General features: G+C 38.1%; 1 protein-coding gene across 1 annotated transcript in view; it reads right to left on the bottom strand.

Annotated features, from left to right (window-relative positions):
• ARMC3 (armadillo repeat containing 3) overlaps positions 1–27,063 on the bottom strand; it is a 90,950-nt gene that overhangs the window by 29,792 nt on the left and 34,095 nt on the right. Inside the window, exons 8-10 of the mRNA XM_059915298.1 lie at positions 25,687–25,870; positions 19,850–20,002; positions 19,643–19,748 (exon numbers count right to left, since the gene is read on the bottom strand). Of these exons, the coding sequence (XP_059771281.1) occupies positions 19,643–19,748; positions 19,850–20,002; positions 25,687–25,870 (443 nt within the window). The remainder of the gene's footprint in view (positions 1–19,642; positions 19,749–19,849; positions 20,003–25,686; positions 25,871–27,063) is intronic.

Raw genomic sequence — 27,063 nt, forward strand, 5'->3', positions numbered from 1 at the left:
GAAGCTGTGAATCAGGCACAAACCAGCTCTGAAGGAGACTTAACCGCAGCCACCGGGCAGGAACGGAATGACTAGAGGCTACATCTCTGGAGAATGAAGGGCTCCTTGGTGTTGACCATGAACGCACCTCCTACCCCCGGTTTATATACATCCATCCAGAAAACACACCCTACTGATTGATACCAAGTTAAAGTCAGCACTCAGTTCCGTGTTTCCCCTCCTCCAGTTCCTGGTGTCTATTTAACCCTCTGTGGCATCTCCTAGTCTTTCTCTGGGATGGCCTCCCTTAAAACTAAAATTTGGTTAGATGACATGTGACCAAAATTTGGGAGGAAGCCCAAGAAAAATATTGAGAGGAAGGCCCTGCATCTCACTATGGCAGCCTGAGGAACAGCATTTAATTTCCTTTCCTAGAGGATAAAATAAACACTCTTAAGATAATCTCACATTTACGTCTCTCTCCTATTATTAACTGACACGGTGGTCATTTGATTTTATGAATAAGGGAAAATTTGGAGGCTCTAATATATTAGTTCACCAGGAACTTCTCATACTCAACACTGAATTAAAAAAAAAATGCCAGGAAGAATTTTAAATTATGCACATATTCTAATTAATTAACATAAGCTTAAACCTTCTCAAAAAAAATTGTTTCCTTTGAATTATTTTTCATGCACTTGATGCAATCAGTTCCTTAAACCAAATACTCTGTGTTTTTTTAATCATTATAAACACACCTTGGCTAAAATGCACGATTCCTTTGTCACTTAGTGGTTTTTATCTTTGACAATGTTCATTTTTTAACACATCTTGGAGAGTAAAGAAAGAGCACACAATGGAGGCACTTCAACAGCATCCATGACAGAAGCCAGAAATGCTTTAGGTAAATGCATACTAGTAAATTCTGAAAGGTTTTATCTTTTGTGTGTGTATCAGGGAGTTTAGGGAAAATGTAAGTAAGTATGTAGGATCGTACTCCATCGTTTTAGTTTCTCTAGTTTATGTAAAAACAAACAAACAAACAAACCTGGGTCATGGAGACTCAGGGATTTTCATCAGGTATGTCTCTGCTCTCAGCCTTTCTGCTTGGATTTTGCTTCTCCCTTTCTCCTGTACGAAGGCATGTCTGGCCCTGGTTCATTTATACTCTACCTTCTGCTTTTTCTTTGCTCTTTATGGAGGCAGTAAAGGGAAGTACATAAAAACCTAGCTGTTTAAAAAAACCAAAGACTCTAGTACACAGTGGAATATAGCTTTTACTAAATTGAACATAACTGCCAGCACCAAAAGACAAATCATACAGGCACAGCTGGGAGAGCAACGTATATTATATGTACGTATCTGCCCATAATTTGCTACGTGCAGCTCTAAGTGCGAAAAGCATAATTGAGATTAACTTATGATATGAAAATCAAGCTATTAGTCTTACTTAAAAAAAAAGTAATTTCAGTCATAGAAATAGAGTGCAGAATTTGTACTTTTTAAAAAAAAAAGAATTGCATTAATTTTGTGCTTTCAAACGCAAGACTTTCTGTCTTATTTTTCCCCAAGTCTAACATATACACAAGCTGAAGCCTGTCCTATTTTTAAGACACATTTTAGTCTCCTAGATGGTAGAGCATTATCCAAATGAATAGGACAGAAGTCAAACTGCTTTGTTACAAAATCCAGAATTACAGGGCCATATATCATCACAACAATCTGAAACTATTTTCTGATATTTACTATCATTAGTCTCCATCCGGCTGGAGTTTAATCAATTTGGAGTTTAATCAATTAAGAGTTTAAAATGTAAATTGAAACAGAAATTAACCAAACTACAAACCAAATATGGGAATGTATAAAAACATCTGTTTATGTCATTTGACATATGTAAATAGAAGTGAAGTTCGACATGTCATGTGTATCCAGTCTATTACCAAGTCCTGACTATTTCTCTCCTCCATATTTCTCAGATCGCTTCCTTTTCTCCATCTCCATCTCTCCCACTGAATCCAATTCAACATCCTATATCTTGTGGATTGATATAAGTACTCTCTTAACAGGTCTCCCCTCATCCCCTCCAATCCTTTCTCCATCTTACAGCTTAAGTGATTTTTTAAAAATAATCTTATTTCTCCCCTACTTAAAACTTCCACGGTTTGCCATTGCTCAGGATAAAGCCCCAAATTTCTCACGTGGCCTCTGAGGCCAAGCATGAGCTGACCCCACCTCCCTCACCAGCCCATGCACCCCGCCACCTCATCCTGTTGTCGTATCCTAGGCCTTTCTGGCAACCTGCCATACGCCAGACTCCGTCTCGCCTCGGGGTGTGCCCACACTCTGGTCTCACTCCCGGACGTCCCTTCCCCCGGATAATTCCCATTCATCTTGCCAAGTTTGGCACAAATGTCTCTTCCTCAAGGAAGCATTTCTTGACCCCCAAAACTAGGTTAGGTCTCTTTTTCACATGTCCTCAGAGCATTCGTTTGCTAAACGTATACATTTCCTTTTGTTTTAAAAAATGAGGTTTTGGCACAAGTGTTCACAGTCAGAGAAGAGTCACAATCTGGAAATATTATTTTACGGCACCTGTTACGGAAAGGAATTCAGCACATAGTTTTTCATATTAAGTCCCCAAGCCCCACAGTTACAGCATGGGCACTAAGAGCTCTAAGGAAAAACCCAATTGCACAAATAGCGTCTATTTATGCTTCCCTGAAAATACAATGCTATTTCATTCTCCATTTGTCCCCAAATCCCTCCCGAACCTCTACCTGAGGACCCCTAGCTCGCCCTGCAAAACCAGCTCACTCACCGCTTCCTCGGTGAAGTTATCCACGTCCATCACTGCCCCTCCTTATTAATCACCCCCTCCTCTGCCACGTCTACGCCTGGTGCCTACTTCTTAGGCAGCATGTGAGTCTTTTTATATCCCCAGTGCCGAGAAGATCGATATATTTTAATTGACTTGAATCAACTCAAGGGGAGTGATGAAAACCTCTTGCTGGCATCCAGAAGCGGAGAGGGAAAAAGTACTTAGCTCAGTGTGAAGTTTGCAAGAAGGGGTGGGATCCAACAATATGGGGATCTCCGCTTGTATCACTTATAGTTGTTCTTAAAAGCAGTTTATTTCCTCCTCACGCCTAGGCTTCTCTGATTATATAGTGAAGTCATTTTTTTTTATTACTGTTTTATTTATTTATTTATTTATTTATTTATTTATGTATTTGGCTGTGTTGGGTCTTCGTTGCTGCGCGCGGGCTTTCTCTAGTTGCAGCGAACAGGGGTTACTCTTCATTGCGGTGCGTGGGCTTCTCATTGCGGTGGCTACTCTTGTTGCGGAGCATGGGCTCTAGGTGCGCGGGCTTCAGTAGTTGTGGCTCGCGGGCTGTAGAGCGCAGGCTTCAGTAGTTGTGGTGCACGGGCTTAGTTGCTCTGTGGCATGTGGGATCTTCCCAGACCAGGGCTCGAACCCGTGTCCCCTGCATTGGTAGGTGGATTCTTAACCACTGTGCCACCAAGGAAGTCCCCCCATGAAGTCATTTTTATGTGAAGTTTAATAGATGAAATCTTGCACTTTAGACAATGCCTTTGGGATCTGTCCCTCTCATGTATCAAGGGATGTGGATATTCTTTCTCTGCAAACACAGTTTGTTTGGGTTGTGTCATCAGAGGACACGATTTGGTACCTCTCAGATTTTGATCCTTGCTGCTGTTTGGAGACTCACATTTAACTCATCTGCAAAGGCTGGTTACATGAATCAAGGGTGACCTTGGGCCGCACAGAAAATCTGTTTAACAGAGCCTATATATACAGGGGGATATGTGGAACCCGCTGGAACAGATGGTAATATTGGCAATCAGAACCTTGTTTGTTAACAGTGATTACAACCATTCCTACCAGCACGGCTTTTCATATGTCTCCGTGAGGTTTGTCACACCAAGGAAGACGTATTGGTGGCAGACACACTGCAAGTGGTGAAGAGAGGTGCATATGCAGCAGTGACTCAGTGTTGGCGAGTTTAATTGCGGGCTCCCGGCGAGTCTATACAGGTGCGAGGGGGGTGGGGTGCTGGCCGTTATGATAAACAGATCTCCTGGTTATCACAGCCGGATCTGGAATGCTGTGAACAGGATTCCTGACTCTCATCCCAGACAGTTTTTCAAAGGTAATGACCCGAGAAGTCGAGGGTGTTTGTTAAATTGATCAGTTTCTGAGTCCCAAAGAACCATCACCCCGCAGCAGCCCCACAGTTGCAGAAGACTAATATATGTGCCCCCCAACTCTGGCTGAACCCCAGGATTGACAAAAGTATCCAAGAGTATTGTCTCCTTTGAAAAAAGTATTATTTAAAGATGCTTATCCATAGTAAGGGAGAGAATCACAATTAACTGCAGGCAAAAAGCTTAAAATGAAGAGTGTAAAGTAACTCTATTATTAAAGTGAAACCCAGACATAGAAACAGATGTGGGAAGTTTTGCATCCTATAGCAAAATAAGAAAAAAATGCAAAAAAAAATATTTAAAAGTATGTGGAACCAAATTGTTTCCATCATATCGATGTGTCCTAGCAGGTGTGATTTGGGAACTTCCAGAACATGCTTTTATGCTACAGTTGCTGTGGCATCATGATTTTTCAAGAGAAAACTGCTAGTTGCAAAGAGATGAGCACACGCCAACCCAGCACCTCCACAGAGAGCATGCGGGTTTTTGTTACCAATTACGAGGCAGTCAATCAAGGTGCAGGGAAATCAAATGTAATTTTCTTACAAGTGACATGGAATCCTTACTGACCTATCTGTTCAGTCATGATACTTCACTTCCATACATGCCACCTTCTGTTTCAAAAAGCTGGAATGCCTGCCAATAATTAACTAGCTGCCATCAGGAAAGAACAACTGTCTTCATTTTACATGGCTGACTTGTCTTCTGATAAAATAGGAATAATGGTCAAGGTGTTAGAACATTCATAATAAATGGCTTCTGCAGTTACCAAATGTTTCTGTTTAGCCTGGAAAGCAGTCTATTTACATAACTGGATATGACAAGGGCCACAATCCCAAAGTAATTAGAAATACCACGTTGTTGATTTTCTTAACTAAAAAAAATAAGGACGCTGAAATCTCTAGTGTGACGGCACATAAAACCCCCTGCCCCTTGCCAGGACTACCCTCGTCTCATCAGCTCTAATGTCAGAGAGAGCGTCAGAGAGACGGTCATTGACCAGCTGTGTCATTCCTGTGACCCCTTTCACAACACTGGTGTCATGCATGCCCCTCTCTATGACTTCGTGCTGTTTTATTTCATCTATACTGTTATCACTTCTGAAATTACCTTAAAATTACTCGTGTGTTGTCTGTCTCCCTGTCCAAACTGTAGACTTCATGAAAGCAGTTTCATGGAAGCATTGTCATGATCCCTACAGCCTAGAGCAGTACCTGGCACATAAAGAACACCCGAGTAACTGTGAAACAGTTACAAAAGAAACCGAAATTCACAGATAATAACTTCCTTAGCCTCTGGGATAAAATGACAAAAGTGGTAAGGAGTGATCCCATCTAGTTCCTAGTGGAAGGTATGTTCCAGGCTCCCTGTGATCCTGGATCAAGGGTAATCGCTTAGACACACAAAATATAATAGATAATCCAGATTCACTTTTTTTAGAGTTAAGAAAGATAATATTTAGTGAGAGTAAGACTTGCTCAGGAAGCGAGTCAGTCAACAGACACAGAATTAAAACCATGATGATCTGACTTTTAGTTCACTATCTTTTTTACAATTATCAGTCTCTTAAGCTTTAAAAAGTACTGTATTTTCTAGAAAAAAAAGAACCAGAATCTATTTGGTTCACTTCATCATTCCTCAGGGAATGAGAAATAAGGGAGACCATTTTGATGTATAGCATAGTGGGAAATTCTTACTAACCATTGGATACATTTTTTCCTCTTTCTCATTCTCTTATAAAGAGAATATAAGGAGGAGGAGGAAGAGGAGGAAGAGAAGGGAAAACAGGGAAAGGAACCTGGAAGAAAGGAGGAAGGAAGGAAAGGAGAGGATGGAAATTCAATTCTCCAAAGGTGCCTGCAGTCTGGAAGAATCCAAAAAGACCAGGAAGGCAAAGGGAAACATTTGGTTGGAAGATATAGAGAAGTTCAAAGTTGCAGAGATAGTGAGCAGGAGGCAGAGAGAGAGAAAAGTCACGAGCTCCCCCTGGATATACATAGCTGACTGCCTCGGTGTGAAGTGTCCATCCCACTCTGTGAACTTGAGCAAAGACGGTGCCTATATTTCCTCATCTGTAGAATGGATGTGATGATAATATTCCCTACCTCACAGGACTGCTTCAAGGATTTAGTGATAAATTCCATTTGGAGTACTTAGCCCAATGCCTGGCCACACAGGCCAGGTATCATCATCATCATCATCATCACTATCATCATCATCTTCACCATCACTATCAACATCATCATCATCATCATCATCCACGCATACTCAGTGAGCCACAGGGGCAGAGATTTTCCTATATCCTGTCTCCATTTCTTGGATCATGGGAAAATAGGATCCTATATCCAAATTTGCATGTGTGTATGAAATTTTCATTTTCAGACAACTTTTCAGCTAGACAGTCAAATCTCCAACCCCTGTAGGGCTAAAGCAGAAGCAGTTTCCTCAAGCATCCCACCCAAGTCTCTTTGTTTAGGCAACAGATGAGTAATAAAGGCCATTTTCAGAGGGAAGAAAAATCAAGGAAAAGGATTAATATTGAAAAGTCAAAGATGAGTAAAAATGGAATTTATGTAGGTTTTAAGCACTGCTTCAAATTTTAGGAGAAAAATCACACAATGTAAAGGTATCCAAACTGTTTGATAATTTCCTCTTAAAATCAGTAACAGTGGAAATTAAACCTGAAGGATGTAGCAGCAAATTTAAAATAAGGTTATGCAAATGTTAGTCTCTGCTCTCTAGGTAATAAAAGCAGCATAGATAAGTTTCTAAATGAACATTTCATGGGATTCACCTAGCCTCACAAAACTTGTAGCTAACAAAATTCAAACTGTTTGTGAAGGTCGACTAGGCATCAACTGACACAAAATGGGGGTATGGAATCAACTTGTTTTTATTGCAAAATCCAGCTTTTCATTCTGTATATTCCTTCAAATCAGAGGCATCTATCAACACACAGCAGAGGAGGAATCTAGGCACTAAGGGGGGTAGAAACGGAAAGTATCCACTCAGTAAACTTGGATGGAAATAAGGCAAGAATAATACTTAAGTTTACCACGAAGATGCTTCCCATCTATTTTATCTATTAACTCAGAAGGCTTTTAAAATAGTGAAGAACACTTTAAATAAAGTTCTTTGAGGTATCATCCTGAATACAAAGGTTTGAAACATCCTTACTACAAAACTGAACTTTCTAAAAGGAAACTAACTCAAGTTTTCTTGCAGGATTCTCATATTGTGAGCATTCTAATTCAAAGGAGGTAGCATCTGACAACAAAGTAAGATGTAAGAATTTTAAAACAAAATAATCTTTTCTATTATATAAAGTCAAGAGCAAAAATTCAACTCTAAAGTACCTAACAACAAGATTAATTTATGTCGGTTAAGTGTATTATATTTATCCTATATGGTTATATAGCACAGCCGATATTCAGTCACCAGGACAATTAATGTGTCACAATATTCTGAAATGACTTCACCTTAAAAAGAGACGAAGACAAGCATCTATTAACACACAGTTAGCAGTGGAATACTATCTCTTTAAAAGCACCACAATGGAATGCTTTCCAGATCACAGTCTTTCAGTAAGTCTTTCAGTTTTAAAATATTATTTTAGACATATTGAAGAGTATTTCAAATTAAATTAGCGTGCGTTTTCACTAAAAAACAGAGAAAACCGTCACCTTTTTTTGCCCCTCCCCCAACTTCTTCCTAAACTGCCACTAGGGGTCAGTATGAAGACACAGTTCCTCCACTGTTAGAAGGAATATGGAACTCTGAAAACATTTTCCCTGTGAAAAACCCTAACAAAGACAATAACCGCGGAACTTTAGCATTATCAAGTCCAACCCATACATCACGTCTGTAACATGAGTTTGCATTTTTCCCGAGACTGCATTTTAATGTTGTAAATCACAGTGGATTATTTCTATGGTCAATGTTTCTTTGATAAAAAAAAGTACTGTAAGCGACAAGATCACTTACTCTAAGTGAATCTGTGCATATTGGCCAAGAAGTATGATCTAGAACGGATGTTAAAGTTTATTCTCAAAGGGTGATGGTACACATCTCTAGCCATCTGGGAGGTACGTATCCCATCTCTTCCTATAGAGGAATGGAGATGCGGAAGTGAATCTTGTGATGTTTTGCCAGCTTTGAGAGGTGGTTTTTTCCCTCCTTCAAAATGACCATCATCATTCACTGCACTACAGCCTCAAGTACACAAGAAAATATAGGCAATTTTAAGGAATAGCACTAGTCTATACTTAAGTCTACAGAATAAAAGAAATTAAAATATTTGTAAAAATAAATACACATGTATACTAACTTCCACTAACTCTATTTAATGGGGTGGGAATTTTAAAAAGCTTTGAAAAGTGCTTTGTATGCACACTAGAGAGATTTAACATTCCAAGAAATCACTCAAGGTCAGGCCCTTCCCTAACAATACTGAATGGATAGGGAGTTGGGTCACTGTGAATAAATGAAGTGCTGTCTTTTCTTGAAGTTCTGTATGTGGAATATCTTTCAAAAATTTTCTCTACACATTACATGGCTTTCTTAGGCATAGTACCCCATGAATAATTCTACTAGGTATTAAAATTATTCAGTCAATGCTTTATTTCTATGTTAGTGAAGAGAAATATTAATACTGATACTACAAAATGACACGTCATCCATGTAAAATGAGGATGCTGAAAAGTTCCCAAAGCACTCAAAATGCACATCCATATAATTTGGGGGCATTCTGTCTCTTTCTGGAGTCCCCTTGGGGCGTACTCCTTACTCATCTCCCTCATTTCCTTTATTGTGGTCCTGACTGTAGGTTACATGATGGCAGGATGGTCCCTAGGGAAGAGTTCTTTGTCTCTGGTATTGTGGAAGCAAGCAGTGGCCCAGCAATCAATCAAAAAATAATTTTTTTTAAGTAACCACTATGTGCTGCCATTTAAAACTTCCTTGAGTCACTGCTGTTGTGGGAAGTCAAGAAGGGGTATTAAAAACAAAAAGTAAAAAAATAAGAAAGAGGAGATAACAAGGTCTCTCAGATTTAAGGAAATCGCCCAGTTCTTTATGGACAGAACATGAAGTAAGTATGAAGAATCAGAGTTAGTTAGTATGATCTATGTGTAGACAACAGAGACCTGATTACTTTCTATATCAAAATCACAGTTTTGACTTACTTCTCTATAGGTCTTGAAATAATTGTATTGTAAATAATTTTTTATTGAATGAAAGATTTTAAAAATTTTACAGTGCTTTACAATTTCCAAAAGTTTCACACACGTGACTTCATATAAACCCATGATAACCCTTTTTTCCCCACCCCTATATTGCCCACGCCCACAAGTGGTAACCATTAGTTTGTTCTTTTTATTTGTGAGTGTGCTTCTTTTTTTTTTTTTTTAATTTTTTTTGGTATTTTTAAAAAATTTAAAATCTTATTTAATTTTTTTTTTATACAGCACGTTCTTATTAGTCATCAATTTCATACACATCAGTGTATACATGTCAATCCCAATCGCCCAATTCAGCACACCACCATCCCCACCCCCCCACGGCTTTCCCCCCTTGGTGTCCGTATGTTTATTCTCTATATCTGTGTCTCAACTTCTGCCCTGCAAACCGGTTCATCTGTGCCATTTTTCTAGGTTCCACATACATGCGTTAATATATGATATTTGTTTTTCTCTTTCTGACTTACTTCACTCTGTATGACAGTCTCTAGATCCATCCACGTCTCAATGAATGACTCAATTTCATTCCTTTTTATGGCTGAGTAATATTCCATTGTATATATGTACCACATCTTCTTTATCCATTCATCTGTTGATGGGCATTTAGGTTGCTTCCATGACCTGGCTATTGTAAATAGTGCTGCAATGAACATAGGGGTGCATGTGTCTTTTTGAATTATGGTTTTCTCTGGGTATATGCCCAGTAGTGGGATTGCTGGATCATATGGTAATTCTATTTTTAGTTTTTTAAGGAACCTCCATACTGTTCTCCATAGTGGCTGTATCAGTTTACATTCCCGCCAACAGTGCAAGAGGGTTCCCTTTTCTCCACACCCTCTCCAGCATTTGCTGTTTGTAGATTTTCTGATGATGCCCATTCTAGCTGGTGTGAGGTGATACCTCATTGTAGTTTTGATTTGCATTTCTCTAATAATTAGTGATGTTGAGCAGCATTTCATGTGCTTCTTGGCCATGTGTTATATACCATTGTAAGAATTTGTCCATTTCTTCCAGGGTGTCCATTTTATTGGCATAGAGTTGCTTGTAGTAGTCTCTTAAAATGCTTTGTATTTCTGCGGTGTCTGTTGTAACTTCTCCTTTTTCATTTCTAATTTTATTGATTTGAGTCCTCTCCCTCTTTTTCTTGATGAGTCTGGCTAATGGTTTATCAATTTTGTTTATCTTCTCAAAGAACCAGCTTTTAGTTTTATTGATCTTTGCTATTGTTTTCTTTGTTTCTATTTCATTTATTTCTGCTCTGATCTTTATGATTTCTTTCTTTCTGGTAACTTTGGGTTTTGTTTGTTCTTTCTCTAGTTCCTTCAGGTGTAAGGTTAGATTGTTTATTTGAAATTTTTTTGTTTCTTGAGGTAGGCTTGTATAGGTATAAACTTCCCTCTTAGAACTGCTTTTGCTGCATCCCATAGGTTTTGGATCGTCGTGTTTTTATTGTCATTTGTCTCTAGGTACTTTTGGATTTTGTCTTTGATTTCTTCAGTGATCTCTTGGTTATATAGTAACGTATTGTTTAGCCTCCATGTGTTTGTGTTTTTTACGTTTTTTTCCCTGTTATTCATTTCTAATCTCATAGCGTTGTGGTCAGAAAAGATGCTTGATATGATTTCAACTTTCTTAAATTTACTGAGGCTTGATTTTTGACCCAAGATGTGATCTATCCTGGAGAATGTTCCATGCGCACTTGAGAAGAAAGTGTAATCTGCTGTTTTTGGATGGAATGTCCCATAAATATCATTAAATCTATCTGGTCTATTGTGTCATTTAAAGCTTCTGTTTTCTTATTTATTTTCATTTTGGATGATCTGTCCATTGGTGTAAGTGAGGTGTTGAAGTCCCCCACTATTATTGTGTTACTGTCGATTTCCTCTTTTACAGCTGTTAGCAGTTGCCTTATGTATTGAGGTGCTCCTATGTTGGGTGCATATATATTTATAATTGTTATATCTTCTTCTTGGATTGATCCCTTGATCATTATGTAGTGTCCTTCCTTGTCTCTTGTAACATTCTTTATTTTAAAGTCTATTTTATCTGATATGAGTATTGCTACTCCAGCTTTCTTTTGATTTCCATTTGCATGGAATATCTTTTTCCATCCCCTCACTTTCAGTCTGTATGTGTCCCTAGTTCTGAAGTGGGTTTCTTGTAGACAGCATATATATGGGTCTTGTTTTTGTATCCATTCAGCGAGCCTGTGTCTTTTGGTTGGAGCATTTAATCCATTCACGTTTAAGGTAATTATCGATATGTATGTTCCTATTACCATTTTCTTAATCGTTTTGGGTTTGTTTTTGTAGGTCCTTTTCTTCTCTTGTGTTTCCCACTTAGAGAAGTTCCTTCCTTTAGCATTTGTTGTAGAGCTGGTTTGGTGTTGCTGAATTCTCTTAGCTCTTGCTTGTCTGTAAAGCTTTTGATTTCTCCATCGAATCTGAATGAGATCCTTGCCGGGTAGAGTAATCTTGGTTGTAGGTTCCTCCCTTTCATCACTTTAAGTATATCATGCCACTCCCTTCTGGCTTGTAGAGCTTCTGCTGAGAAATCAGCTGTTAACCTTATGGAAGTTCCCTTGTATGTTGTTTGTCATTTTTCCCTTGCTGCTTTCAATAATTTTTCTTTGTCTTTAATTTTTGCCAGTTTGATTACTGTGTGTCTCGGCGTGTTTCTCCCTGGGTTTATCCTGTATGGGACTTGCTGCGCTTCCTGGACTTGGGTGGCTATTTCCTTTCCCATGTTAGGGAAATTTTCGACTATAATCTCTTCAGATATTTTCTCTGGCCCTTTCTCTCTCTCTTCTCCTTCTGGGACCCCTACAATGCGAATGTTGTTGCATTTAATGTTGTCCCAGAGGTCTCTTAGGCTGTCTTCATTTCTTATCATTCTTTTTTCTTTATTCTCTTCCACAGTAGTGAATTCCAGCATTCTGTCTTCCAGTTCACTTATCTGTTCTTCTGCCTCAGTTATTCTGCTATTGATTCCTTCTAGTGTAGTTTTCATTTCAGTTATTGTATTGTTCATCTCTGTTTGTTTGTTCTTTAATTCTTCTAGGTCTTTGTTAAACATTTCTTGCATCTTCTCGATCTTTGCCTCCATTCTTTTTCCGAGGTCCTGGATCATCTTCACTATCATTATTCTGAATTCTTTTTCTGGAAGGTTGCCTATCTCCACTTCATTTAGTTGTTTTTCTGGGGTTTTATCTTGTTCCTTCATCTGGTACACAGCTCTGTGCCTTTTCATCTTGTCTGTCTTTCTGTGAATGTGGTTTTTGTTCCACAGGCTGCAGGACTGTAGTTTTTCTTGCTTCTGCCATCTGCCCGGTGGTAGATGAGGCTACCTAAGAGGCTTGTGTAAGTTTCCTGATGGGAGGGACTGGTGGTGGGTAGAGCTGACTGTTGCTCTGGTGGGAAGAGCTTAGTAAAACTATAATCCGCTTGTCTGCTGATGGGTGGGGCTGGGTTCCCTCCCTGTTGGTTGTTTGGCCTGAGGCAACCCAACACTGGAGCCTACCTGGGCTCCAGTGGTGGGGCTAATGACAGACTCTGGGAGGGCTCACGCCAAGGAGTATTTCCCAGAACTTCTGCTGCCAGTGTCCTTGTCCCCACAGTGAGCCACAGCCACCCCCCGCCTCTGCAGGAGACCCTCCAACTCTAGCAGGTAGGTCTGGTTCAGTCTCCTATGGGGTCACTGCTCCTTCCCCTGGGTCCTGATGCGCACACTACTTTGTGTGTGCCCTCCAAGAGTGGAGTCTCTGTTTCCCCCAGTCCTTTTGAAGTCCTGCAATCAAATCCCACTAGGCTTCAAAGTCTGATTCTCTAGGAATTCCTCCTCCTGTTGCCGGACCCCCAGGTTGGGAAGCCTGACGTGGGACTCAGAACCTTCACTCCAGTGGGTGGACTTTTGTGGTATGTGTTCTCCAGTCTGTGAGTTACCCATCCAGCAGTTATGGGAGTTGATTTTACTGTGATTGCGCCCCTCCTACTGTCTCATTGTGGCTTCTCCTTTGTCTTTGGATGTGGGATATATTTTGTGGTGAGTTCCAGTGTCTTCCTGTCGATGCTTGTCCAGTAGCTAGTTGTGATTCTGGTGTTCTCACAAGAGGGAGTGAGAGCACGTCCTTCTACTCTGCCATCTTGGTTCCTCCCTCAATCTGCTTGACTCTGCTGCTTTTTTGTTTTATTCACTAGCCTGTTGTATTTTTTAGATTCCACATATGAGTGGTATCATACAGTATTTGTCTTTCTCTGTCTGACTTATTTCACTTAGCATAACGCCCTCCAAGTCCATCCATGTTGCTGCAAATGGCAAAATTTCATTCTTTTTTATGGCTGACTAGTGTTCCATTATATATATATATACCACTTCTTTTTTTTTTAATTAATTTTTATTGGCGTATAGTTGCTTTACAATGCTGTGTTAGTTTCTGCTGTTCAGCAAAGTGAATCAGTTATACATATACATATATACACTCTTTTTTGGATTTCCTTCCCATTTAGGTTACCACAAAGCATTGAGTGGAGTTCCCTGTGCTATACAGTAGGTTCTCATTAGTTATCTATTTTATATGTAGTAGTGTATACATGTCAATTGTAGTTATTACTTTTTATAATTTAATTTTATTCATTGTGTTTTATTTCTTAAAATAATTGTATGTATTGAAAAATATCTAGTCAACAATCGTATTATTTTCTAATCTTTTCATTGTTTACCAATAGCCAAAATTTATTTAGTGTTGGCATTGGAAAATGGAAAGCACTGAACTCTTCATTCATGGAATAACTTAAAAACTCTAATTCTGATCAGATCCAACAGATGGCAGTGATGTTATAAATTAATAGTTTAAAATATTCTTATAATATGTAGACTCTGCCCCTCAGAAAATGTGAACCAAGAATAAATTCTCTCAGTACTTGCATAAATAAAATAAAACTTTGATACGACTACTTGGATAAAAGAGTACAAGATAAATATAACATGAAATTTAGCTGAAATAGTACTTCTTCTTTCAAAAGCGAACAACTTTCTCCTTTCCAAAAAATATTATACATTGAGAATTGTCAGAAAGATTAACAGTGAACCAAAAAACATAATGGTGTCCAAATTAACTAAGTGGATTACATTTTTATATAAAATTCATTATTGCTTCTTGGTTTCCTTTTTTATCTATTTCTTTTTATGGGGGTTGTTTTAACCTCACTTTTTGCTTATTCACTTAAAAATGATATTACTTGTTTTCCCCCTGTCACTTTAAATAAGTGAATCTGGCTATTCTTGTCCTCTTTTCCTATACCCTCAAATAGTTATTTTTGTTCTTATTCATTGTCTTTTGTCCACTTTGAGTGACCTTTTTCTGCAGATAATATAGAACGAAAAGTATTGCTAGAAGACTCTTAGAGCTAAGTTGCTCTCCACTTTGTGATCCAAATTATGTGAAAACAAACAACACAATACAGATGATCACTTTCTGTTTTAAGTTATGGGCATTGTCAGATAGACCTTCTATTTTCCACTGTCCTTTTCCTTTTGGTTGTATTTCCCCCTGAAAGCCTGCTATGGGATGGTCACTATTCTAGATGCTTGGTGTGTGTCAGTGAATTAAACAGACAAAGGTGTTGGGTGCTGGTCAGAGAACATAATGAGCGAGCTGTATGGTATGTAAGAAAATGATAAGAGTTATGAGAAAAGGGCAGTAGGAAAGGAGGATGGAGTATGTTTGTGGGTGGTACAGTTGTAACCACTGTGATCACCATAGGCCTCCTTGAGGGGACATATGGGCAGACCTGAGGGGGTGAGGGACTGAGCGGTGGGCATCCTGGAGTAGAAGAACATTCCACGCAGAGAGGATGGTCATACAAAAGGCCTAAAGCAAAACACTTCTGGGAGGTGAATGTACTTTCAGAATATACTTTATTATCTATTTTACGCTTCATCATTTTACTCTCTGACATTGGCTTGTTTGTAAGTAAAGGGATTTGTGTTTGTTAAATTATTTTTTTAAACTACAATTTCACTTATCCATAACTCAATACCTGGAGACTTCACATATCCAGAACACACATGAAAACTATCAGAAAAAAAAGAAAGGAAGAAAGAAATGGCCTGTGAAGACCAAAACACCCCTTAGAGCAGTGGCCTCAGGTCTTCCCTTATTGCTTTTATGTAAACTTTGATAAAGCTTGGTTACCTGGTATCCAATCTTTTCACTGACTGAAAGGAAGGGATCTGAAGAGAACCTTGGCAGGGTTGTGCCTGCCAATCAGATCTACAGACAGCAGTGAATATTAACACTGCCAGCCTGCCAGTAGGAGTCAATAAAATGCACCAACCCCAAAGCCACCTCACCTGGAGGCTATACTCAGAGAGGAGGCAAGCACCCACTTTCCCTAAGGGCCCCTGACACCACCGTGGAGCGGAGCGTACGATAGCCACTTACTCAAAATGATAACCATACCCCACCCCCGCAAAGTTTTGATTCAAACTCATTACAAATTTTTAAAAGCTTTGTTGATTATAGAAGTAAATTTTCAAGTATCTAGAAGACTTTATCTAGGAAGCCTCGTTCACAGAAGATAACAATTAGGCAAGATCTTTTGGTACCAATTAAAGAGATACTTACAATTCAAGTTGAAAATCTTCCACAAAGGGGTATGGATGGCCTGGTTATTTATTTATCATTGCTACCAAATTTCTCATCATTGTACTATTTTATTACATTTGGGTGTGTTTTCTCTTGCAAGAGCACAGATCTGAATCCAGGTATTTTAGATTATAAATTATTTTATGTATATTATAAAATTATGTTTTTAGATTATAAAAATACTTTGACTTAAAAAAGCATTTGCCAGTTTTGCAAAAAGAGTCATGGCAAAGTATGTTCCTCTTTCCTCTGGTTGATTTTTTTCTTTACTTCAGAAAATTCTGATTTACCCACAACTTTCCAAGCAAAACTCAGTTACATAAAGGAAATTATACCAGCATTATATGTTGTCATAACATGCCAGTTATTACTCAGTTCATGAAATGAGTTTCCAGCTCCAGAAGGTACGTACCCTGAGTGTAAGAATTAGAAATCCATTTTAGGCACTTGAGATATAAGTATAGGGGAAGGGGTTATATTTTAACAAAGAAAATCAGAATTCTCAGGGCTTAACTGCATTAAAAAAAAAAAAAAAGGGGCTAGCAATTATCAGGTATCCAAACAGCTACCAAATGCACCTGGAAGACAATAGCTCTGGGTTTTTGCCTTCTTCTCTTACTACTTAGGTGTGGTGGAAAAGCAACTTTCTAACTATTTCTAACCCCCAGCTCCAGCCACCCAGCAGCAGAGGCAGGGACTCAGCCTTGCTCCTATAGCTAGCACTTTGCTAGGAAAGCTGATGAAATGGACTGCTTCTAAAAATCGATGCTGGAAACACTCACCAATGCTGAGTTTAACATAATTTTTTAAAAATGATCTGAGTAGGAAACATTTTTTTACTACAAATAACCAGTCATCTTTGTTGTCTCTTCTGCTGTGGTTAGCTTCAGTAAGTACCACCCTAGAAGGATCGACAATGGGGCTTGTTTGTGTTCATTCCTTTTGATTGACTATAAAATCTTTTTCAACCCCAGTTTTCAGCATTTGGCACAAACAGGTCAAACCTGACTCTATTTCCTCCTCAAAACCATTAATTTTCAGTATCTTTTAGCTCAAAAAGTCCAAAGTAAAAGCTATATAGACCTCAAAAAAAATCCATAAAACACTTTCATTCATGTCCCATTTCCCTCACCAAACATATGTTGGAAAAAAGAAATCACAATGTACGATACATAATAGGTTAAAGAAATAACAGCAATTAAAATTTATAAAAAATAAATTAAAATTACAAAAATAAGGTTGATTGTCATAGAGGAAAAGTCAGGCAGCATTTAGTCCTAATTGACCTCCCTGTGTTGACAAAATGGAACTATATTGGCAGAAGACAAAAATCTCATAAATAGATAATTGAGAGAGAAGATCTGAAGGCAGCTTCTTTTAGAACTACTTACCATCCTAATTTTCTATGATTTTATATAAAACGATGTAAACCAGGCAAACTCTCATCAAATCAAGAGAGCTATATACACTGGAGGCCTTTTGGAGTATGTTAGATAATATATAAATCTAAATGCACTGGAGATAGAAGTGTTTTTGTGTCATAAGATTTTTGCACTGGCATGACTACACTGGAAAAATCACTGAATATGTTGTTTTCAAATTGCTACTTACTATGACCCAATATTCTAGAAATGTGTGTGCTTTCATACAGATGATGATGGCCCTGAATTTAGGAAATTATCATGTCAAAGATTGTAGCTATTAAAGGAACATAATTTTGTTTTGATGCTTATGCATTTCAGCTACGTTTCTATTGGACATTGTTAGATTTTTAGTCATTCCATTAAGGTCTTATAAAATATTTGTGTGGGAGTATAGAAAAAGAAAGAAAGGGTAGGAGACAGATGAACTATATGATGGGGATGGAGGAGGATTTATTTCAAGTAAGAAAGGGGTCATTTTAGCCACAATGCCACAAAACAATAATAAATGGGTGTTAAAAACTAACGTACTGAGATGGTTAATTTTATGTGTCACCTTGACTGGGCTAAGGGATGCCCAGTCAATAATGGTGAAACATTATTTCCGAGTGTGTCTGTGAGGGTGTTTCTGGAAGAGGTCAGCGTTTCAATCCGTAGACTGAATAAAGATCCCTCTTATCAACGTGGGTGGGCATCATCTAATCCATTGAGGAACTGTACAGAACAGAGGAGGAAGGGTGAATTTGCTCTCTGCTTGAGATGGGACAGCCATCTTCTCCTTTCCTTGGACATCAGTGCTCCTGGTTCTCACACTGGGACTGACCTTTACAACCTTGTTCTCCACGCCACAGACAGCAGATCGTGGGACTTCTCAGCCTTCATAAGCTCATGAGCCCATCCCTATAATAAATCTTACAAATATATCTCCTATTGGTTTTGTTTCTCTAGAGAACCCTGACTAATACTCATACCATATTTAGGGAAGGTAAATAGAATTTTTTTACTCTTCTTTATTTATTTAGATTTATTTTTTATTGAGGTTACAGTGGCCTGTAACATTATATAAGTTCATATGTACATTATATTTCTACTTCTGTATACACTATGGTGTGCTCACCACCAAAAATTTAGTTTCCATCCGTTACCATACAGTTGATCCCCTTTACCCATTTCCCACTCCCCCCCCCCCCCGCCCCTTCCCCTCTGGTAATCACTACTCTGTTCTTTGTATCTATGCATTTGCTTTTGTTTGGTTGGGCTTGTTCATTTATTTTGTTGGTTTGTTTTTTATATTCCACATAAGAGTGAAATCATAGAATATTTGTCTTTCTCCATCTGACTTACTTCACTCAGTATAATATCTTCAGGGCCCATCCATGTTATCGCAAATGGCAATAATCATTTTATTTATGAAAGTTGCCTTCTAAAAATTCTTACTGTTTCATAAGGCAACCGTATCTTCTGTAGAGGAAATAGCAAGGCTTTGGGGTCTAAGAGATCTGGCTTTAATTTCCAGCTCATCTAGTTGAATGAATATGTGTACCCAGGAAAATTAGGGAAACTTGCAGAGCTTCAGTTTCCTCATTAGTAGATGGAGTATCTAGACAATTAAAAATTTAAATGAATATAAATCACATGCCACAGTGTTTGGAATACGGAGGACATTCCTTTTCAACCCTTCTCCATAAGTATTTACCCATATATGTTGTTTTCAATGAACTTTTAAAATGTTTCTCGATTTATCTAATGTTTATATCCTTTTAAAATTGGTTCTTTAAAATTTTTTTCTTGATTTACCAATATTTGTAGAATGTCTTTAATATTTCCAGCATTAGCCAGTTTTCTTTGTTCTGGAACCTTCTACAAGAGTTAGCCTGTTACCTGCATCAAATGGCCTGCACATTTTCCCAGCAAGCCCAGAAACCCTCGAGATTTTGTAATGTCTTTGGAAAACAGGCTTATCTGCTGACTCTTATTTTCATAAGGGTTCCTGAGGAATAAATAACTCAACATAGAAGCATCTGAAAGAATATGTAAACTGCCTTGAAAGCCAGGAGATTACAGTGAGCACATCTTGGACTGTTAAATATCCCATAAACAAGTCCCTGTTGAATGAGTCTTTTTGTACTTACTTTGCATTAGCGGGATTACAAGTGGTCAGATTCGCCAGGGCAAGGGCCGAAGCTTCCCTTACCTCTTCATTGTCACTTTTTAGTAACTGAATTAACTGTGGGATCCCTACAGAAAAAGAAAGATAAAATGTGACTTTACAGACATCCATGTGAACTAGAATATGGCAACCTAAAAATGTTCAAAGTGGCCTTTTCCAATTTGCTTACCCTGATTATTGAAAAATTCTTTGCTGCCCGAATTCTCACACATTGCCGAAATAGCTTGGGAAGCGGCAATTTTAGTTCCATCGTTTTCAGAACCCAAAAGGGTTACAAGGCATTTTTCAACTTCTTGTTCATGAAAAAGTTTTCTATTTTCAGCTTTCATAAACCAAAAGGGGAAAAAAAAAATCAGAATTTTGCTGCAAAAACTGTGCAAGTATAAAGACTTCCCCATCCAAAATATGATAGGAATTCAAACTATTTGTTAGCTTTAGTCACAGTCTAAAATATATACCTATTTATCCTTTAGAACACAGTGATTATGCAAAGTGAATTATGGGCATTGCATTTTTTTCATATTCCCTCATATGATATCAATACTATGGCAAAGAAGATTCTATAATAAGAAAGAGGCAAGCTTCAGACTTAGCAAGAACTTATTTAACATCAATCATGTGCCTGTCATGGTGCTGTGTTCACACGCGCTGTCTTCTCACTGAATACAAAAACATGTTTATTTTAAATACAAAGCCCTATATTTGAAGAATGCCTAAGACGCACAAACCTGTGAGCTGGATGCTCAAGAGCAGAGCGGAGAGGAGGAGAAAGTCAAAATGAGTAATAAAGTATTGATATGATCCCAAGTCTTAAGGAATTTATGATCATCTTTTATCTTGTTACAATACATGCTGACATAGCAAAAATTATAATAATTACTTAATTGCTAAGTTGCCATAAACATAAAATAACATAAACATAGCACAGCTCTGTTTGAAAACAAAGTTATGACTCTAAGTACATACCATGATGTTAACCCCACTATAAAACACGAAATTAAAACCAAAACCAAAGTATTTTTAATGTTCTTTTTGTTCCCGATGTTCCTCTATTTAGTTTGATTTTTTAATAAATGACAATCTCATCACTATACAAAAGCAAATACTGCATTGAATTAAATTAGAACATTAAATAATTTTTGTTTTGTGTTCTACAGTTAATTCTAAATAAATTACTATTTATTAAAAGCATGTACTAGAAAAAATATATATTAAACCAAACTCAGTTTTAATGCTATAATAGAACCAGAGACAAGTTGGAAAAGAAACAGCTTACAAATAATTCCTTGCTAATTTATTTCCAGTTCTTAAGAAAATTTTGTCATAGGTTTGGTTCTTGTTAATTAACCTTTATAAAGTCAATGTAAATGATTAAAATGGAAGAATGTGTGATATGTGCTCTTAGGATGTTGATATACAAGAGAAGAATATTTTGTTAGGATAAAGATCTCTGCAAAAACTGCTGATACTACCTTAGATTACATCGACATGTGGAAATAATTCACTACTTGTACATATTTTAATTAACTTTTTCCCAGAGATATCTTCAGAAATTATAGCAACTAGGTTTCCACTTTTATTGATTTTTGTCTTCTTTCAACAATGATTTTTAAAAATTACCTTTTTCACAGAAGCGGTATCACGGTCAGATGTCACCACCTTTGCAAATACTGTTTTGGCCTTTGTTCCTCTGATACACAGATGTATGCCTGAGCAATCTGGCCATCACTGGCACAAGCTAAGTCACTAACACTTCTGTTCATTCGTCTTAAACCAATCATGAACCATGTCCTGTAATCCTATCATTTTAATCCCTGCTCCTTTCATTTAAAACTGGAATTTAGTCAGGCCATAACTGTTTCATTAAAAAGCTGCGATTAATACTTAAATCTCAAGTATATGGCCCCTAAAATGTTTTAAAATATATGTAGTCCTTATTAGTTTTCCCTGAATAAACAAGATCTCAAACTTTTCCAGAATCTCTGACTTAAAATGCTCAGATTTATAATTAAGACTTCCGAGATGATGCTCAATCAGCTTTCCTAAACAGAACACTCTGAGTGGATTCTATCAAGAAAATCGACCAAAAGAATTAATTTGAAAAGACTAACTTTGGAGTATGTGATGGTTACAATAAAAAAACAGTGTATAAACAATTATTGGAATAATTTAAAAAAAATAATTTAAATACTGTGGGCAATTAGTTTCTCAACCCTGCTGGGAGTGTTCTCAAAATCCAGCTGTGTTCACCAAACCTCAAAAGTGCTGACTGCAGCGTGGCTATAATGGATTTAAAAGATGAATTAACATATTAACCAAGTACCCTCATTGAATTGCTACACTGAGAAGTATTTACGTGTTAATTACACAGAAAATAAAGATGGCAAGGTAATTATGCTACTAATAGAATAATGTCCTTTAAAAATAACATTTGTTCAGTATCACTAAATTTAAAAGCATGAGGTTTTGTATATGAAAATAAATCTGTATGTAATGATGCTTTTCTTTACCCATTCTCAGAAGTTGCTAGTGGGCCACCTGTGCTCCTGCTGAGATGTTAATGCCAGTTCATAAACCTCATGGCAACATGGTAGTTAACACCTTCCTCCTCCTGGTGCCAGGTCAAAGGCATACAGATTTAGGGGTGCATATTAAAACTTTACTCAGCAAACAAAACTTAAAGAGTGTATATTATGTGTTTTTGTTTCAACTGTGTTTTTGACATGCAATGACAATGCTAACCCTAACCCTAGCCTACAAAAAAATTTTTTATGATGATTGAAAGTAAAAAAGAATGTTATAAATGAATACAGAACAGTATAAGGAGCAACATTTGTAAAAACCTACTTATGAATGGAGTTAAGAAAATATAAACTGGACTACATCAAAGTTTAAAATGTCTATGCATCAAAAGACACAATCAATAGAGTTAAAAGGCAACCCACAGAATGGGAGAAAATATTTGCAAGTCAGATATCAGATAAGGAGTTAATATCTAGAAAATATAAAAACTCCTACAATTCAATAACAAAAAAACTTTAAACCCAGTTTAAAAATGGGCAAAGGATTTGAATAGGCATTTCTCCAAAGAAGATTTTTTAAATGGCCATTTAGCACATGAAAAAGATGCTCAACATCACTAAACATGAAGGAAATGCAAATCAAAACACAAAGAGATACCACTTCACACCCATTAGGATGGCTACTATTAAAAAAAGAAAAAAAGACAGAATATACCAAGTGTTGGCAAGAATGTGGAGAAATTGGAACCCTTGTGCCCTGTTGATGGGAATGTAAAATGGTGTAGCTGCTATGGAAAACAGTATGGCAGTTCCTCAAAATAGTAAACGTAGAATTACTGTATGACTCAGCAATTCCAGTTCTGGGTATATACCCTAAAGAATTGGAAGTGGGGGCTTAAAGAGATATTTGTACATCTATGTTCATAGCAGCATTATTCACTGTACCCAAAAGGTGGAAGCAATCCAGGTGTCTATTAGCGGATGAAAGGATCAACAAATGTGATATAATCATACAATGGCATATTTTTCAGAGTTAAAAAGGAAGGACATCCTGACACATGGTACAACATGAATGAACCTTGAGGACATTATGCTGAGTGAAATAAGCCAGTCACAAAAGGACAAATATTGTATGATTCCACTTATATAAGTACTTGTAGTCAAACTCACAGAGACAGAAAGAATGGTGGTTTCCAAGGACTGCAGGGAGGGAGAACGGGGGAGTTATTTATTCATGGGTACAGAGGGTTAGGCTTGTGAGACGAAGAGGCCTGCAGCTGGATGGTGGTGATGGTAGCACAACAACATGAATGTATTTAATACCACTGAACTGTACGCTTAGAAATGGTGAAGTCGGTGAATTTTATACTATGTGTATTTTACAATTTTTCAAAAAAGAACAGAACTCATCTCCTTTCCTTCAGTCCAAACCCGCTCTTCTTGAGTTCCCCATTTCTGTGAGTGGCACCATTCTACGTCCAGCTGTCCAAGCCAGAAGGCCTTGTCCTTGGCATCACCTTCTTCTTCCCTCAACCCACAAAGTCATTCAACAAACCCATATGGACCCTCAAGCACTGTGCTGCTGGATCTCCTTGCAAACGCCTCCGAGTCCATCCCGACCACCTCGGCTCTGTTTCAGGACCCCTCCTCCTCTCACCTAGATCACCGCAGCAGTCTCCTTCCCGGTCTTCCTGCATCTGGTCCTGCGCATGTCTAATCTCTTCTCCACTTTGCAGCAAGAGTGCTCTTTCTCTAAAAAGTGAAAATCTGTAGGGTTCCCTCCCCTCTCTAAGTCACTTGAGGGGTGCTTTGTTGCCATGAAAATAAAGTCCAAAGCCCTTAAACTTGGCTCGTGATGCCCATTAGCACGTGGCGCCTCATTACTTCTCCAGCCTTGACTCTCAGTTTTCTGCTGCAATCTATTCACTGGCCATTCTGAAAACTTTCGGCTCTGGAACTCACCACGCTCTGTCCTTCTCTGGCCATTACACACTGTCCTTTCTCCTCAGAGCACTGCTGAGCCTCCCCAACCCACCAGGACCTTCTTTGCCCAGCCAGTTTCCCTCATCTCCTCTAGGTCCGAGCCTGTAAATCACCTGTTCCAGGAAGGCTTGTCTGACCCGAGTCTGCGTTAGGTGGACCCTCCTGGGGGATCCTGTTCCCCCATCATCAGGCACGTTTAACACGGCATCGCGACTGCCTGCTTACTTTCCTGTCCTGGGTTTGTTGACAAACTGGGGGCTTAATAAACATTAATAAATGAATTCATAAACAGATCCAGATAGGCTGTAGCTCACTCACAGACACACCCGTAGGTCACTGCAGTGCCAGTAGCGTAATTAGTAGTAGAACTAGAGTGCAAGAGCTCTCCACCCCGTGCTCTTTTCACTACTGTATCGCGTGATGGGTAATAAACTCACGAAACTTGTATCACAAGAGGGGCCGAAACCCAAAGAGAAGTTGAGATACGTAAAACTTTTAGTTTTGACATTGCTCATGTCTTTCCATTGCCCTCTCATCTGGTCTCAAATAACTAAGAAGGCCTGAGATAGGTGGAGAACAGAACTGACCAGGTAATGACAAGGCCTAAGTTCCTTTTGGGAGAATTCTGAATTAAGCAATTTTGCCAAAATTAATTTTACAGGCTGTCTTTAGATTTGGCCTGTATGATGTGAGTCACGAGGCGCTTCTCTACTGACTTTGTACTAGGAGATGAAATTTGGCATACTGCATTAAAACTTTGAAGAAAGCCAGTATGGGTTGAAAAGGAAATGTTTCCCATAATATACACATAGACATATATACAGATGTGAGTATATATGTTTAGAATATAAATCACTTAAACTAGTCAAAGCTGTCATCATTTATAAAGAGGGGTGATGTGGAAGGGGGAAAATAAAATCACATCTTTTATTAAATAAAATACTCCAAATATACATAAATTGAAACTATAATTTTATCTTCAGTGTTCATGATATAATTAATCTCTCATATTTTACAGATTTATGTCAACATAGCTTGCCAGTGAAATGAAAATTGTATTTTGTGTATAGTATGAGCATATTATTTTTCACAGCTATACAACATGGAACAGCTAGACTCCAGCTGCAACTCGAAATTACTGTATAGATATCATTCCAAATGTGGATTTATTGAAATGACGTTTTCGGTGTCACAAAGAGTGCATACATTCTGTAAAATTTCAAAATCAGGAGAAATAATAGCTTAAAACTTAATTTAGGAATGAACAGTTTTAAAAAAAGTTTATAATTAAATCATATTGAGTTTATTAAATCCTTGACAAAGCAATCTCTACTTTTACTTATTAGCATTGAGATGAATTTTGATCTTAAATAGTAAGTATAGCACTATCCTCAAATGACCATCTAAAAGCAGACAAATGCTCTAGCGTTTTTTAGTACTAATTGAAATCAAGACTACAGGAGGAAATAGGTATGCTTAGTTTATACAAAATGAGACATACGATCATAAGCGGCTTTAGTAATTGCTCTTGCTGCATTCTTTTGAATATCAGGAATTGTAGAGTTTTCTGCAAATGATAGGAGCTTCTTAAGATCCCCTGTCTGCTGAATCATCACCATGGTATCCATATCTTCAAGGCAATTGGCCAACACGGAAAGCGCTTCTATATGAAGGTCACTCAATTCCTAATAATAAAAGCAAACACAACTTTAGAAAAGTGTAATAAAAGCAATCCATACTTTCCAAATTTTATTACAAGAGGGACTCAGGTCAGTCAGAACATAATGTAATTAATTTTCTTGTGACAGAGGCCCAAGGAAACAGTTCTGTCTATTAACGTGACATCTCTCTCCCTGACCATTAGTCCCGTCTCTTCTCATTTCCCCTATTCCAAAATATTTTACAGATAAAAAATAGTTGCTGGAAACTTCCAGTAATGGTATCCAAGTGTTGTTGCTCAAGCAGCCTTCCACCGACAACAAGTTTAAAATCTAAAGAAAATATTTTTTGAAAAAGCAGACAGAAGCTGAAGGAAAGTATATTCCTTAAAATCTCCAATTGGTAGAGGGAGGTATTGTGAGTGTGTAGCTTTCCTGCCTGAGGAATCTCCAGAATCCCCATAGCAGTGGAAAACTGAAGCCTTTTCTGAACAGTTAGAAATTTAAGGTAGAAATCACAGCAAGGATGCTCCACTGCCATGGTATTCTGCACAGCAGTGGTTCTGATCAAGAAACTCACTTCACAGCGAAAGAAGTGCAGCAGTGGGCAGATGGTCACAGAAATCACTGGCTTTCCCATATTCCCTACCATCCTGAAGCAGCTGGCTTGATAGAATGGCCTACGGAAGACACAGTGACAGCGCTAGCTAAGTGGCAATAACTTGCAGGGCTATATATTCTCTGGAACAGCATCCAATATATGTTGCTGTTACTCCCAGGAACCAAGGAGTGGATATGGGAGTGGCACCACTCACTATTACCCATGACAATTCAGTAGCAAAAATTTTGTTTCCTGTATCTGTAACCTCATGCTCTGCTGATCTAGAAATCTTAGATCCAAAGGGAGGGATACTTCCACCTGGAGACACAACAATGAGTCCACAGAACTGAAAGCTAAGACTGCCACCTGGCCTCTTTGGGAGCCTCATGGCTCCGAATCAACAGGCAAAGAAGAGTTACTGTGCTGATTGGGGTGATTGATCCCACCTATCCAAGGGAAATTGGACTGCTACTCCACAACAGAGGTGAGGAAGACTATGCCTGGAATACAGGGGGTCCCTTATGGCATCTCTTAGTAATACCATACCCTGTGATTAAGGTTGATGGAAAACTATAATGACCCAATCTGGGTACCACTACTAATGGTCCAGGCTCTTGAG

This window comes from Balaenoptera ricei, chromosome 2, assembly GCF_028023285.1.
Source record: "Balaenoptera ricei isolate mBalRic1 chromosome 2, mBalRic1.hap2, whole genome shotgun sequence".
NCBI classification, from domain to species: domain Eukaryota; kingdom Metazoa; phylum Chordata; class Mammalia; order Artiodactyla; family Balaenopteridae; genus Balaenoptera; species Balaenoptera ricei.